Source organism: Physeter macrocephalus, chromosome 20 (assembly GCF_002837175.3).
Source record: "Physeter macrocephalus isolate SW-GA chromosome 20, ASM283717v5, whole genome shotgun sequence".
NCBI classification, from domain to species: Eukaryota; Metazoa; Chordata; class Mammalia; order Artiodactyla; family Physeteridae; genus Physeter; species Physeter macrocephalus.
In genome coordinates, this window is record NC_041233.1 from 3,645,014 (window position 1) to 3,658,360 (window position 13,347).

Genomic DNA, 13,347 nt, shown 5'->3' on the forward strand with positions numbered 1-13,347 from the left:
CCGGTACGCGGGCCTCTCACTGTTGTGGCCTCTCCCGTTGCGGAGCACAGGCTCCGGACGTGCAGACTCAGCGGCCATGGCTCACGGGCCCAGCCGCTCTGCGGCATGTGGGAGCTTCCCGTACCGGAGCACGAACCCGCGTCCCTTGCATTGGCAGGCGGACTCTCAACCACTGCGCCACCAGGGAAGCCCATGAAAGACATACTTTTTATCTGACCACTCCATGAAACATAATTCTTAGAAACCTCCTCTCTAAAGGCATGCCATGATTTCTCTGCATCTCATACAGGGTCTTGCTCATAAAAGTAAAAGACTCGCTGATTATTAGAATCAACACATCAAAATCTTATTCCGATGTTATCATTTCCTTGCACTAAAGTACTTAGCACTACCTCTGTAATGTATTAAAGACATCTCTTAGGTCACCAAAACTCAAAGCTGATGTCAGTTCTATACATAGGAAAATATCTGCATTACCTCTGTTGTAGTTTTATAGAATGTACAGCTCAGAAGCTCTTAAAATGCTTCCCCAATCCACCCCACAGCAGAGGGACGGCAGGCATGCATAGCAATGAGTCTACGTTGGCAGGGGCTCTCCTGGAAGGGCGTCCCTAAGGGTGTCAGGCCAGCACCTCTAGGGGGTATGTGGCGGTCTGTGGGTAAGGGCAGTTTGCACAGGAAACAGAGAACATCAGAAAAGGTCTCACTGATCCTTCTTAAAAGATGTGGGTATTTGCAATGGCTGTCACAAATTATTTTCTAACCTTAACATTTCTGAGGCACATTCAGCCTAATAGTCAAACTCCAACCTTGGCGTGTGTGGAGGACACACAGGGCCCGCACGTGAGCCAACACCGTGTCCAGGTCTTGCGATCTGTCCTCTAAGTGTAACTTTCAAAAACAGATCAAAACCCCAGAACTGATGACGGGCCATGCGCACTAGGGTGGCACCATTGGCGATCTAGGCAAGTATCTCTGATGGTCCCAAGGTGAGCGGGCCAGCGGCCGCAGGGGGCTCAGGTGGCCTCCATGCCAACCCTGGGTTCAGCCACACGGTGACCTTCTCCCAGGGGAAAGTTCCCACCGGCCCCTCCTCTAGGGCTAGATGCCCTCCCAGATCCTCCAAGTTCAGAATCTATCTGCTCATCCTGCATTAAAAGAGCAAGCGATTAATTGCTTGACAATAAGCAGAATTTCCCCAGATACACAAAATTACTCTGCCTGGTATTTTTAGGTGTGCGGAGAGCAACTAAATAACAACACAACTACGAAGGTGAAATGCTTAGAATTTATGAGGACCATAAGGAACACGATTACCTAAATGAAGACACAAGACAAATTCACACATCATAGGAGGGCACCCACAGGTGCCCCACTCGAGGGGACCTGACTAAGGTTCTCGGGAAGCAGGATGCGTCAGCTTTTTCATCACTGCTTCAGCTCCCCAGGTAACAACGTGAAAACGGAAACGAGCAAGATAAGGCCGTGAGCATGGCCTGAGTGGATGTGGTGATGCTTAGACTTTCAGAAATGAATGCAGGGCTCATCCTTGCTGCAGTGGGACAGGGTGTAACAGACAGGTGAGGTGAAAAGAAAGAAGAACATATTAAAAGATTATTCACCAAACACCAGGGAATCTCTGCTCTTGTTACACAGGAACAAGAACTGACCCTTTGAGCTTATGTGAGACACAGAGCTCTTGAGAAATATGCTCCCCTCTGCTCATCTGAGGAAATCTCGACTCCGTCCCAAATAAGCCAGCTCGGCCGCTGCAGGGGGTCAAGAATGGGAGGGCTCAGGATCGCTAGCTTAGATGTCTGCGGTGTGCCTACCTTTGGAGCATTAAATTTGTGCACACACAAGCAAGTCTGAAGCTTACTTTTATTGTCCAGCTGAGCCCGGTATTTACTAAATCCTTTCAGCCGCACCCTCTGGCCCAGCAGATCGAGGAATTCTTCAAAAGCTGGTCCGGCCGTCTCGTTGTTGTACATTTCCTCCTCGGTGCTCTGGCCGGCTCTGCAATACAGGATCCCGATCTTGTGCTGAAAGCTCAGCTGAAATGGGACAGAAAGGGAATTACTCAGCAAAGAGTATCAGACAAGGACACCTGAAACTAACCAACATTGTAAATCAACTATACTCCAATATAAAATAAAAATAAAATTAAAAAATAAAATGAAAACAGAAAGTATCAGACGAGCTAACTTCCAGTAAAATTAAAATGACAGGAGCTGAGAATTCTGTTCTCAGGAAAGCATGTCAGGACAATTCCCATAAGCTAAGAAGCAAAAGAATAAGCAGCTGTCGTTGTACACAATACTCCAAATACATAACAAACCCAGAAACCCGAAAATAACAGCTGGAGAAACGTCAGACACCCTAAGAAATATAATGAATAGCCTTGCCCATGTGGGAGCTGCCAGGTTTCCAAAATGGAGAGCCAGGTTCAAGCATTTATTTAAAAATACAACTGTGGAAATATTTAATCTCATACCCTCTATATAGTCATGAGCATTATCTTCCAAGTTAGAAAGAAAAAAAGGCTGCACACTTTAAAAAGTTTTCCCTCTCTGGTTCCTAATGCTTTTTTGTTGTTGTTATTTGAACATTCATGGAAATATGAAAGACTGTAATTAAAAGAAACAAATCAAATTCAGGTCTGGTAAGGAAATTGTGATATATGTATAGTGACAGAATAATGTTTTGTTTCCATAAAAGTAACTCTGACTCAACAATTACAGTCATTTCTACATTTTTGACTGTCTTGAAAACATCTGCTAAATATACAATAGGCCATAAAGAATTTTAATAGCAATTGAAGATTTCCTGCTGTAGCTCTATCTCCCTGTCTATCCCGTATCATGCTGGAAGCTACCACACTGCTTTCTCCCAAGGCCAGGGAGAAACTGGATCCACCTTTACAGCTTTCTTATTTTCCCTAAAGAGGAACTACTTGTCACTCAGGCAATCAGGGCACTTCATCTTACTAGCAGCAATCTGAGCCTCCAAAGGCTGATGGATTATCAGCCCTCTGATTCCCTAAAGGCATCCATCCATAACACTGTTCACTTTTATTATCAAGCTGTAAAACAGAGCCTTTCATCAAAACTCATAGCTGACTAGATCAGTAAAATAAGGTAAAATGGTACTCATTTCCCTTGAGTGGCAAAGTGAGAACAGCAGTCTCATCCGGGTGACCAATGACAATGTACAAAATCCAAGAAAGGTAGGGATCCGCCTGCTCGGGGCGTCTCGGCAGAGATGCTAGGGGAAGATCAGAGCTGGGCAGGCAGCCAACCGCCAGTACATTCTACACACGCTCCACCTTCTCAGCGCTACGGAGGAGGGGAGGAACCAAACGAGACATCAATCACCTGTTCGCAATCGGATCGGATAAGCTACCTACAGGGATGGCTCCCACGGTGAGGGGTGTGGGGGTTGGGTGGAAAGCGCACAGGCCCCCATCACACAGTGAAGACAAGGATCCAGGCCCTGAATGTGGGGCTATGAGATGCTGGGCGTAGGCTATTAGTGTTATGAGTTGTGCTGTACTAGTCCTTTAGCAGCGTCAAGACAGAAACAACATTTCTATTTGCCCAGGGATCGAGGAATAAATGTTTCTGATCAATTCAACTATCCAAATAAATGAGACACCACATTTACTGCAAACAGACCATCATCCTCAAAAAAAAAAAAAAAAAAGTATAATACAAATGTCTCATATTATTTCACTAATTATTTCAGAACACTAATTGTTTTGAGTGACCCAGAAGACACTCCAGGATCTTAAAGTACTTTAGGAAACTCTTGGGATTGGCAATTGTCACCACAGATGTGGGTGACCTTGGTGACTGTCAGACCTGGATAAATCCTCTAACGGGTTTCAGACCACTAATTGTTTTGAGTGACCCAGAAGACACTCCAGGATCTTAAAGTACTTTAGGAAACTCTTGGGATTGGCAATTGTCACCACAGATGTGGGTGACCTTGGTGACTGTCAGACCTGGATAAATCCTCTAACGGGACCTCTACGAGACTGCTGCACCTCCTGGACACCATGATGGTGTGACCTCCCTTCTGCTGTTAGAAGCGGATTTCCGCTCTCCCCAGTTGTCCGGCCCTGGCCTCACGGAGAGTCCCCCAGAGATCCTGTGGAGTGATCAGCAGGCACAGGTGCCCAGGGCCCCATGGCCCCCTGCCCACACGTCCTCCACACCCAGCAGGGGCGGCCGTACCACCACCCGCATCCTGGGAGCACACTGTCCCAGGGCTACCGCCCTGTCTGTCCCCCTGCTTGCCGCTTCCCTAGAGCCCTGCCACCTCTCCTGGTGCCACCTCTCCTGGTGCCACCTCACGTCGCGCCCCTGCCACACCTGCAGCTTGTCCCAGGCAGCCCCGTCATCCCCAGCAGGAAACCCTTCCCCTGCTTCTTTGTGGAGCAGGCCCGGAGCAAAGCTGTCTGGGGCCCCAGGGTTGGGGACGCGGCAGCCGCATGCGGGGGAAGCAGAGCCCTCCCTGGACCAGCACCGTTTCTCTCTGATTCCTGACTCTTGTGGACTTGATGCTCTCTGTGGACTCAGGCAAAGGCCAAATACCTGGAGAACTGAACGCCCCGGAGCTTCCTTGCTGAGCGCGGCGCCATCCACTCACACCCCTCTCCTTCCAGCCATCGCAGACCAGCCTGTGTCTACATCCCAACCAGCAACAGGACTTGCTTTCTACCCCAACAGCCCTGGGCCCATGGGAATCAGGGGATGAGGCTAAATTAGACTTCAAAGCCCCCAGGTGTCTTGCCCCAGCTCCTAGAGCTCTGCTCCAGTGACTGAGAATAAACCACTGTGGCCTGTTTACTACAAGGCCTGTGATTCCACTAAAACAGTAAGAGGATGAGACACGGTGTGAAGGAAGAGACCTCCCTCACTCTTATAAACCTCATGAAATCAATGGAAATGCAACACCAAGGCTGACCCCCTCCTGCCCATGGTTCGTCAGAAAGCTGGCACACCCCTTCAGCCTGATCGCAGTCCCAAGGGGAGGACAGACTCCAGGTGCCCATGAACTAAAACCCCCAATTGTCTCGGAACAAGGCTTTGTTTCTAAGCCCTCTACACCTCAGGCTGAGTCTAACCACGCCCCCGTCCCACTGACCTTGCTTTAACTGTGCTGATGCGAATCACAGCCAGTCCCGCTGTCCTGGGGTGAACGAGGCTGGCATTTGGGTGTCACCATGGTCAAAAACTAAAAACACCCACTTGCCAAAACGCTATACTACTCCCGTGCCCAGAGCTGGACACACAGACCCCGCACGGACAGGCAGACGATCCCTTGCCTCCTGGGACTGGATAAAAACTGAGTGCTCTGTTCCCAAGGCCAGAAGCCCCGTCATTATTGAAAAGAAAATTGAAATTTAAAGGAAGGTGACAGAAAACAGAGCCTCAGAATGGCCTTGAAAATAAACTCAGGTGTGCAGGAAGGTCCTTCCACTGTATCCTCCCAACTCAACCACCTGTTCTAAGCGTGCAGTCTCATCGACTTAGATCCGCCTGACTTCGTGTCAAGTAAACCTGGTCTGTGAGTGAGCATACATCTGGGTGAGGAGACAACAGGAGAAGGGGTAACTGGCCTGTGAACAAATTAATCCAAAGATGTCCTAATATTCTAAGTTAGTGGGCTGTCATAATTTACCTGAATTAATTTTTTAAGAAGTCAACCTAGTGGGTAAAGATAAATTAGGAGTCTGGGATTAACAGATATACACTACTATATATAAAATAAACACAGGGAACTATGTTCAATATACTGTAATAACCTAAATGGAAAAGAATCTGAAAGGGAATACAGATATATGTATAACTGAATCACTTTACTGTACACCTGAAACTGACACGTAGATCAACTACACTTCAATTAAAAAAAAAAAGTCAACCTATATAATCTTAGGAATTCACCTGTTATACAAACTAGGATAGTCTTTTAAAAAAGGAAAAATGGAATCTTAGGTTGGGAGGTGAACTTATATAGATAAGTTAGCAAAACTTTCAAAGTCCTGATTGATAATTACTTCCCTTATGATTCTCCATGGCATGGAGTCTTCCTGCTCAAAACATCTTACCAAATGTAAAGAACAGAATGAATGACCTGATACCCACTATATCTCCCACTGATACAACATGTCTTGCACAGAGCAGATAAACACAGTGACTGCCAAACCAGGAACGGATTCCAAACTCCAAGAAAGCAGAAAACGACAATATGTCCTTTAAAGTACTTTTTCAAGATTAAAACCCATTAAGACCAGTAACATAAAACTGGCCCACCCCCTCCCTGGGAAGATTTTCTATCGGGAAAGTAGATAAAGACAGCACTACCCAGAAGAGACTCAAAACACCCCAACAAGTTAGGGCAACTTTTTTTTTTTTTTTTGTGGTATGCGGGCCTCCCTCTGTTGTGGCCTCTCCCGTCGCGGAGCACAGGCTCCGGACGCGCAGGCTCAGCGGCCATGGCTCACGGGCCCAGCCGCTCCGCGGCATGGGGGGTCCTCCCAGACCGGGGCGCGAACCCGGGACTCAAAACACCCCAACAAGTTAGGGCAACTTTTTTTTTTTTTTGTGGTATGCGGGCCTCCCTCTGTTGTGGCCTCTCCCGTCGCGGAGCACAGGCTCCGGACGCGCAGGCTCAGCGGCCATGGCTCACGGGCCCAGCCGCTCCGCGGCATGTGGGATCCTCCCAGACCGGGGCGTGAACCCGGTTCCCCTGCATCGGCAGGCGGACGCGCAACCACTGCGCCACCAGGGAAGCCCCTAGGGCAACTTTTAAGGATCCTTTAGAAACCAGGATGTTAGAAAAGCTGTCTAATATCTTTCAGAGATGAACATAAATAGTAGCTCTTGCTGACGTAATATGGAAATTAGATACCACTAAGAGTTATGGGAGGTTAAAATGTCATATTGTACACCATTATTAAAGTATACCAGAGTCAAATAAATATAATCTCAAAAGAAAAACACATGAATACAGCTAGAGCTCTAAATGCACTGGTATGCTTAAAAGAAGCACTCAGTTCTCAAAATTAATTCACTGACATCAGATTGTAAACAGGTGTTCATTCAAAGTACCTGAAGGCTTAGTTTAAGAAAAATTCCCTGGCAGAGCCATTTTTATAACCTTCAATGCTTCCCACCGGCGTAGCTCCTGGACCTATCCTGCCGGACAGACATCCCAAGAAGTGCCTGCTTCTTTCTGTGAGGAGACAGTCACCTGTGGCTGCTGTAACGTCTCTCAGGGCTTGGGCGTCAGGATCCAGGCTGGGGAACACCTGAGGGACCAAGCACCTCATCCACCAGGCACCTGCTACCCAGCAGGTTAAGGGACATGTAATCAAGGGAGAAGCAACACACACCAGAAACATAAAAGGGATTAAGACCACGGGGGTCGGCACCTCTCTTCCAGACTCTTCCATGACATGGAAGTGAATGTGTAATGGAACAGGACCCTATGGGGCCTTCCCAGGACAGACCCCTCCCCCATATCCTCTGCTGTAGCTCCTCTCTGAAGTACCCAGATAATAGACCAGATAATAGTATCTGACGCCTATTTCCTGAGTTGTTTTCCAGATGCTAAAACCACCCCCAAATGGAAGAAATTACTTGATGATCATGAGTGCGTAGCCCCCAGACCTTCTGGTGCCTAAGGACTGACCACCATCAGCCAATCAGAGAACTGTGCACGAGCTGATCACAGACCCTGGGGTTCCCCTCCCTCACCTGGCCTTTAAAATTGCTCTGCTGATCAAAACTACAATGAGGTATATCACCTCACACCGGTCAGAATGGCCATCAGCAAAAAATCTACAAAGAATAAATGCTGGAGAGGGTGTGGAGAAAAGGGAACCCTCTTGCACTGTTGGTGGGAATGTAAATTGATACAGCCACTATGGAGAACAGTATGGAGGTTCCTTAAAAAACTAAAAATAGAACTACCATACAACCCAGCAATCCTGAGGGGGAAAGGTAAGCTGGGACTAAGTGAGAGAGTGGCATGGACTTATATATACTACCGAATGTAAAATAGCTAGCTAGTGGGAAGCAGCTGCATAGCACAGGGAGATCAGCTCGGTGCTTTGTGACCACCTAGAGAGGGGGGATAGGGAGGGTGGGAGGGAGGGAGACGCAAGAGGGAGGAGATATGGGGATATACGTATACATATAGCTGATTCACTTTGTTATACAGCAGAAACTAACACACCATTGTAAAGCAATTATACTCCAATAAAGATGTTAAAAAAGAAAAAAAAAATGCTCTGCTGAAACCCTTCGGGGAGTTTGGGGTTTTTGAGCACAAGCCACCCATTCTCCCTGTACTGGTGACTTTACAATAAACGCTGCACTTTCCTTCACCCAAACCCGGTGTCAGGAGATTGACTTTACTGCGCCTACGTGCAGGTGAGTGGATCCAAGTTTGGTTCGGTGACAAATGCTATCCTTCCCCCCAAGCCCTCCTGAACTCTGAGTCCCTGGACCATCAGCGACACACCCCCTCTGTCCCTCCATGACAACAGGATTTCCTCAACTGCCTCATGACCATTCTAAAAGCACTTTACCAGTGATGACCCTGATGAACTCTTCTGTGGGATTTTAGCAGTCAATCGTTCAGGGTTCAAGTTTTGCTTTGGTTTAGTTGTTGTTTTTAATATATCAGCCTTCATTCTTGAGAAAGACAGACTGCAGGATTATCCACTCTGAATGTCACAGTGCCTGCTTCCTCTGGCTGAGAATGCAGTGTTAATTTGCTAGCGCAATTACAACTTCATCTCTTAGAATTCCAGCCATCTGAGTATCAAATACTTCACCAATATACCACAGGGAGTGTGTTACTGGGTCCACCAAGAAATCCCGCATACTCCCTCCAAAACATGAGACAGAATTGTCCTTGGAAAATTCTGGAAGGACATCACAATTGTCTTTTTCTTTCTGCAAAGCATGTATTTAAAAGCAAATCCACTCATTTAAAATAAGCTGCATACCCTTGGGCACCGACCACTCAGTTTCGCCTCCAAATTATCTTGCATCTGAAGTTAAAAGGCTTCTTTCCATCTTCTGGGCCACCACCTAAATCCTGTCCATCATTAATTCTCTCCCGGATGCTATTAATGATCACATAATTGAGCTCCAGGCCATCATCAGCCTCTACCTTCACCAGACTGTCCAGTTCCCTTCTACCAGAATAATCGTCCTAAATTACGGCTACGAGCGTGTCACATCCTACCGGCAAACCTTGAATGTTCCCTACCACCTCCTCGATCCAGTGCTAACTCCTTAGCCCAGCATCCACTCCAGCCTCAACATATTTTGTAATTGTTGTTGTTTTAACTCCTAACCTCCCTGCGTGTGTCCTTCTCTTGTAAAGAAACTGGCCATAGTTTCTAAAAGAGCCAACTACTCGTATCTCCCTGTTGGAATTCTACTCGAGTCTAAAGGCCCAGTTACAACACCACCTCCTTCAGATGTTACTTTCTCTTTTCCCAGAGCACACACTGTATATCTACGTCTCCGTGACCCATGACCACACTAACGGCCGTGGTGTTCTCTGTCTTAATGGCCCCAAGGGTAGGGACCAAGTCTTAGCTTCAAGCCTCCTGATACACTGCCATCTGTTAGCATGACACTTTGCACATAGCAGACAAGAATAAATGTTAGTTCAGGGAAAGCCCCAACGTGAGTTCTTTACACCCTGGGAAAATACACCAGCAGTCTCTAATAATCATGAATCAGATCTGCTCCTGCTGGCTGGGACATACCGAAACCCTGGTAAAAACAATGCAAGTCACAACTCAGCAGGAGGTGCATTGCACTTATCATTAAAGGCATCATGTTACTTAACTAGTATAGAGGCATATTCGGGAAAAACTGGAGAGAAAATGCTTTAAGGCATTAAAAATAAATGAACCCCAAAGGCAGATGGATGGGAAAACTCCAAAACATTCAGAAACATGGACACAAAGTCCCGCACACTTACAGTCTCCCACGTGATACACACCCCTTGCTCATCAAGCTTGAGCAGCTGCTCCGAGACCTTGGGTGAGTTCGAGGCCTGCCTCAGGCACTGGATGCTCAGCTCTGGAATGACGTATTCCAGGACTTCTTTGAGAGGGAGTCCTCGTGCGGTCCCATGCCTGGCGGTAGAGGGTATGGCATCTTCCAAAATCGCTCCTCTCAGGGTTGTCAGCTGCAGGGGCAAAATACAACATTCCGGTTAACGCTTACTCCTGGTTACCTCTTTAAAGCATAACTTTTTAGTTGCCTTAAAAAAAGAGGAAGAAAGCTAAGGCTCTTTTTGGAGTGGGGCAAAAGAGGCTAAAAGTTCTCGATCTGAAGAAGCAAATTCAACACTCAACAGTCAGTCTTTAAACAACCGAAGGACTCAGGGGTCGGGAAGGAGCCAGGAGGGGCTGATATAACCAGACGCGTGTGAAGCACGAGGAGGAGTGAGATAAAGCCCCGCCGGGGGACGTTAAGTCACTCCCAGCACGATCGGAAACGACCTCCTCCATCCTTCCGTTTTCTTTCTCCCATTTTTCTCTACATCATCTTCCTTTCTTCCACTTTTCCTATTTAACTTTCCATCGCTGGCAATTCCCGAGGCTGAGTGGGGTGATCCCGTGACCCCCGTGGGCAGGTGACCCAGGGCTGGAAAGACCGCCACCGGACTCTGCCTCCTGATCTGTGATATGTCCTCAAACACGTCGTGAAAGCCTCGTGCCACTATTCTGACACATGTCATCTAAGCCCGGGTCAAATACGCAGAGAGAGGAGGCCCAGCACGGCCAGCCGAGAGGCCTGGTTCTAACCCCGCCCCTCCGACTCTTGTTACAAAGCAGCCGTAGCGGTCACGACGGCGCCTAGCGTTTGCACACTGCGCCGGGGCATCGCTGTGCAACAGGACTTTCTGCAGCGATGAGACCGTCCTCCATCTGCAGTGGCTGATACGGGAGCCACCAGCCCCGAGTGGCTGCTGAGCGCCTGACCTGTGACAGGTGTGACCGCGGAACCACAGTTTTTATTTTATTCAATTACCTTAAATTTAAATAGTCACACGTGGTTAGTGGCTACTGAACGGGACGCTGCAGGTCCGTAACTTACAATATGTCACCTCCAGAGAGGGCTTCCTTTCCTCTTTACGGCACAGAGCCCGGTGCACAGGCAGCGGGCACCAAAGTGCCAGGCTGGGGCAGGGCCGGCGAGGGGCTCTCTGCACTCTGATCCAGAAGGAATCACATTCTGGACCGTGTGGCCGACACACTCCCATTTAATTACAGTGGTCAAGAGGATAAAATCTGAAGTGCAGGCCAGATCTAGTTCTTCATGTAAATCAACATCCCCACCTACATGGCTCCACGCATCGGCCATATGGTGTATAACAGTCGCACTTTTCACTCAAAGCAAGACCAGCGGGGAGGTAGCCTGGGTGCTGGCGGGACCAAGTGCAGGGCCACGGAGCTGCTGGACCTACAGACACGCTAAGCCAACACCCACCCCACGGGCAGCCTCCTGGTGTTCTGCATTCGACGCTAAAGGCGTCCTTCAATTCTAACATGAATCATACAGTTCAAGTTTGTCCTCTGCTTCAGGCCCGAAAACCTTGCATTTTGATCATTTTATCCCTTCTGTCCTGTAAGGTGGTAGTCAAACCACTGCCACTTGACATCCATCACAGGTCTTCAAATTTTCTACTTGGAACAAAACAGTTTAAGCCCTTGCGGTCACCTGAACTGCTGTGATCAGCGCTGACAATGAAAGCAACACCTTAACCAAGCAGCGACCCCAAGGCCCAGCCCAGGACAGACACCATGAGCGTCCAGTACCTCGCTCGTCCTGAAGGCCACCCGGTAGTTGAACTGGGAGCCTTCTTTCTCCTTGGGGTCTTCCACCTTCTCCCTCCGGATGCTGACTGCCACAGGGCCGAGGTTCTCATCGATTCCAAAGTAGTTCTGGTGCTCTGCAATGGAAGAGAGCAGGGCATGACAAGAAGGGAACCAAGGACAGGGTGGGTGTCTTTCAGCTTGTGTATCTGCTCCTTGAAGACGTACCAGTGCCTCTGGCGCAGGATTCCCCCAGATGTGATCCATTGTTTTTGCCTTCAAATCAGATGCACTTTTAGCCTGTCATTTTCTACTACTGCATCCTCCCATTCTGCTTCTCACTAGTTCATAAGCCGCGCGGGAGCCCCAGAGTTGAGTTTGGCATCACTGGAGAGAGTTTCGCCATCTTAGAAACTGTTAAAAAAGGAACCTGGCAACTTGAAGAACCGAGACTGAACAGTTTTCCTCCAGCTGGGAAGGTCACCTCCTCTGACGGATTAAAGGCAGCGGAGGTGAGCTAATCAGCCACTCAGACGAGCCGGATTCATCTCGGAGAACAGGGGGCTGGGCAAAGACCACCCTGTCACGATGATGTCATGAAAGCACCTAAGAGTCTAAAGCAAAATGGATCAGCCGATAAAAAATGGATACAAGGTCATTAAGCTGCTGAGTCCAAATCATATCTCCTATAATACTACAGCTTAGTTTACTATGTTATCAGCTAATCGTTTCTTTCACATAAAGTCAGGGCCCCACAGAGATCTAAATGCACACAATCTCCCTGGAGGAGTGCACTCTGAGGCCCTCCTGTCCACCTAGCACAGGGACCCCCGAGGACATTCTTCCTAAGAGACGGCCATTAGGCTCTTATTTATACACTCAGCAATTGTGTGCCAGGCACTGTCTCAGGAGTGGGGTAATAATCCAGAAAAACTCCCCACTCACGAAGCATGTACTCTAGTCTGAACGCTGCCAGTGACAGCAAGCTCACTGCTTCGCGAGAATCCTTCTGGACACGTGAGTGAGCACTGCTAAAAGAAGTAAAAATGCTTCACTGCAACCAGACTTTTTAAGTGCTGTCTTCCGTTAAGGACCCAAACTGAACACTCAGATGTGGTCCGACCCATACAAAACAGAGGGTGCAATCACCCAAATGTTTATACATGCTCTGCTCCTGGATTTTAGCAACCTTTCACACCAGTAATCCATGCAGAGCAAGTGGTCCATGCAAAGCCCCAGGTGTTATTCACTTATTTCCTATTGAACTGCTGCCTGGGCCGTTCTCCAAGATGTACAGTTATAAAATTGATTTTTTTCACCCCACATGTAAAACTGCTTCTATCCCTTTTTGATGTCGCCTTAGTGGTTCTGGCCAATCTTTCTGACTTACAGTTTTCAGTTAAAAAGAAACATACCATATCAAACGTTTGTAAGCTTGAAAAAAGCCACAGGTATTCCAAAGGCTTTGGGTTATGCTAACATTTTCTGCC

The 13,347-nt window shown here is 48.0% G+C and overlaps 1 protein-coding gene across 5 annotated transcripts in view; it reads right to left on the bottom strand.

The window, feature by feature from the left end:
• SIPA1L2 (signal induced proliferation associated 1 like 2) overlaps window positions 1–13,347 on the bottom strand; it is a 221,931-nt gene that overhangs the window by 77,866 nt on the left and 130,718 nt on the right. For 4 of the 5 annotated variants that reach the window (XM_055080855.1, XM_055080854.1, XM_055080852.1 and 1 more), the window contains exons 4-6: window positions 11,861–11,994; window positions 10,015–10,224; window positions 1,880–2,054 (exon numbers count right to left, since the gene is read on the bottom strand). In XM_055080855.1, the coding sequence (XP_054936830.1) occupies window positions 1,880–2,054; window positions 10,015–10,224; window positions 11,861–11,994 (519 nt within the window). The remainder of the gene's footprint in view (window positions 1–1,879; window positions 2,055–10,014; window positions 10,225–11,860; window positions 11,995–13,347) is intronic. The other variant, XM_055080853.1, reaches the window with a different exon arrangement.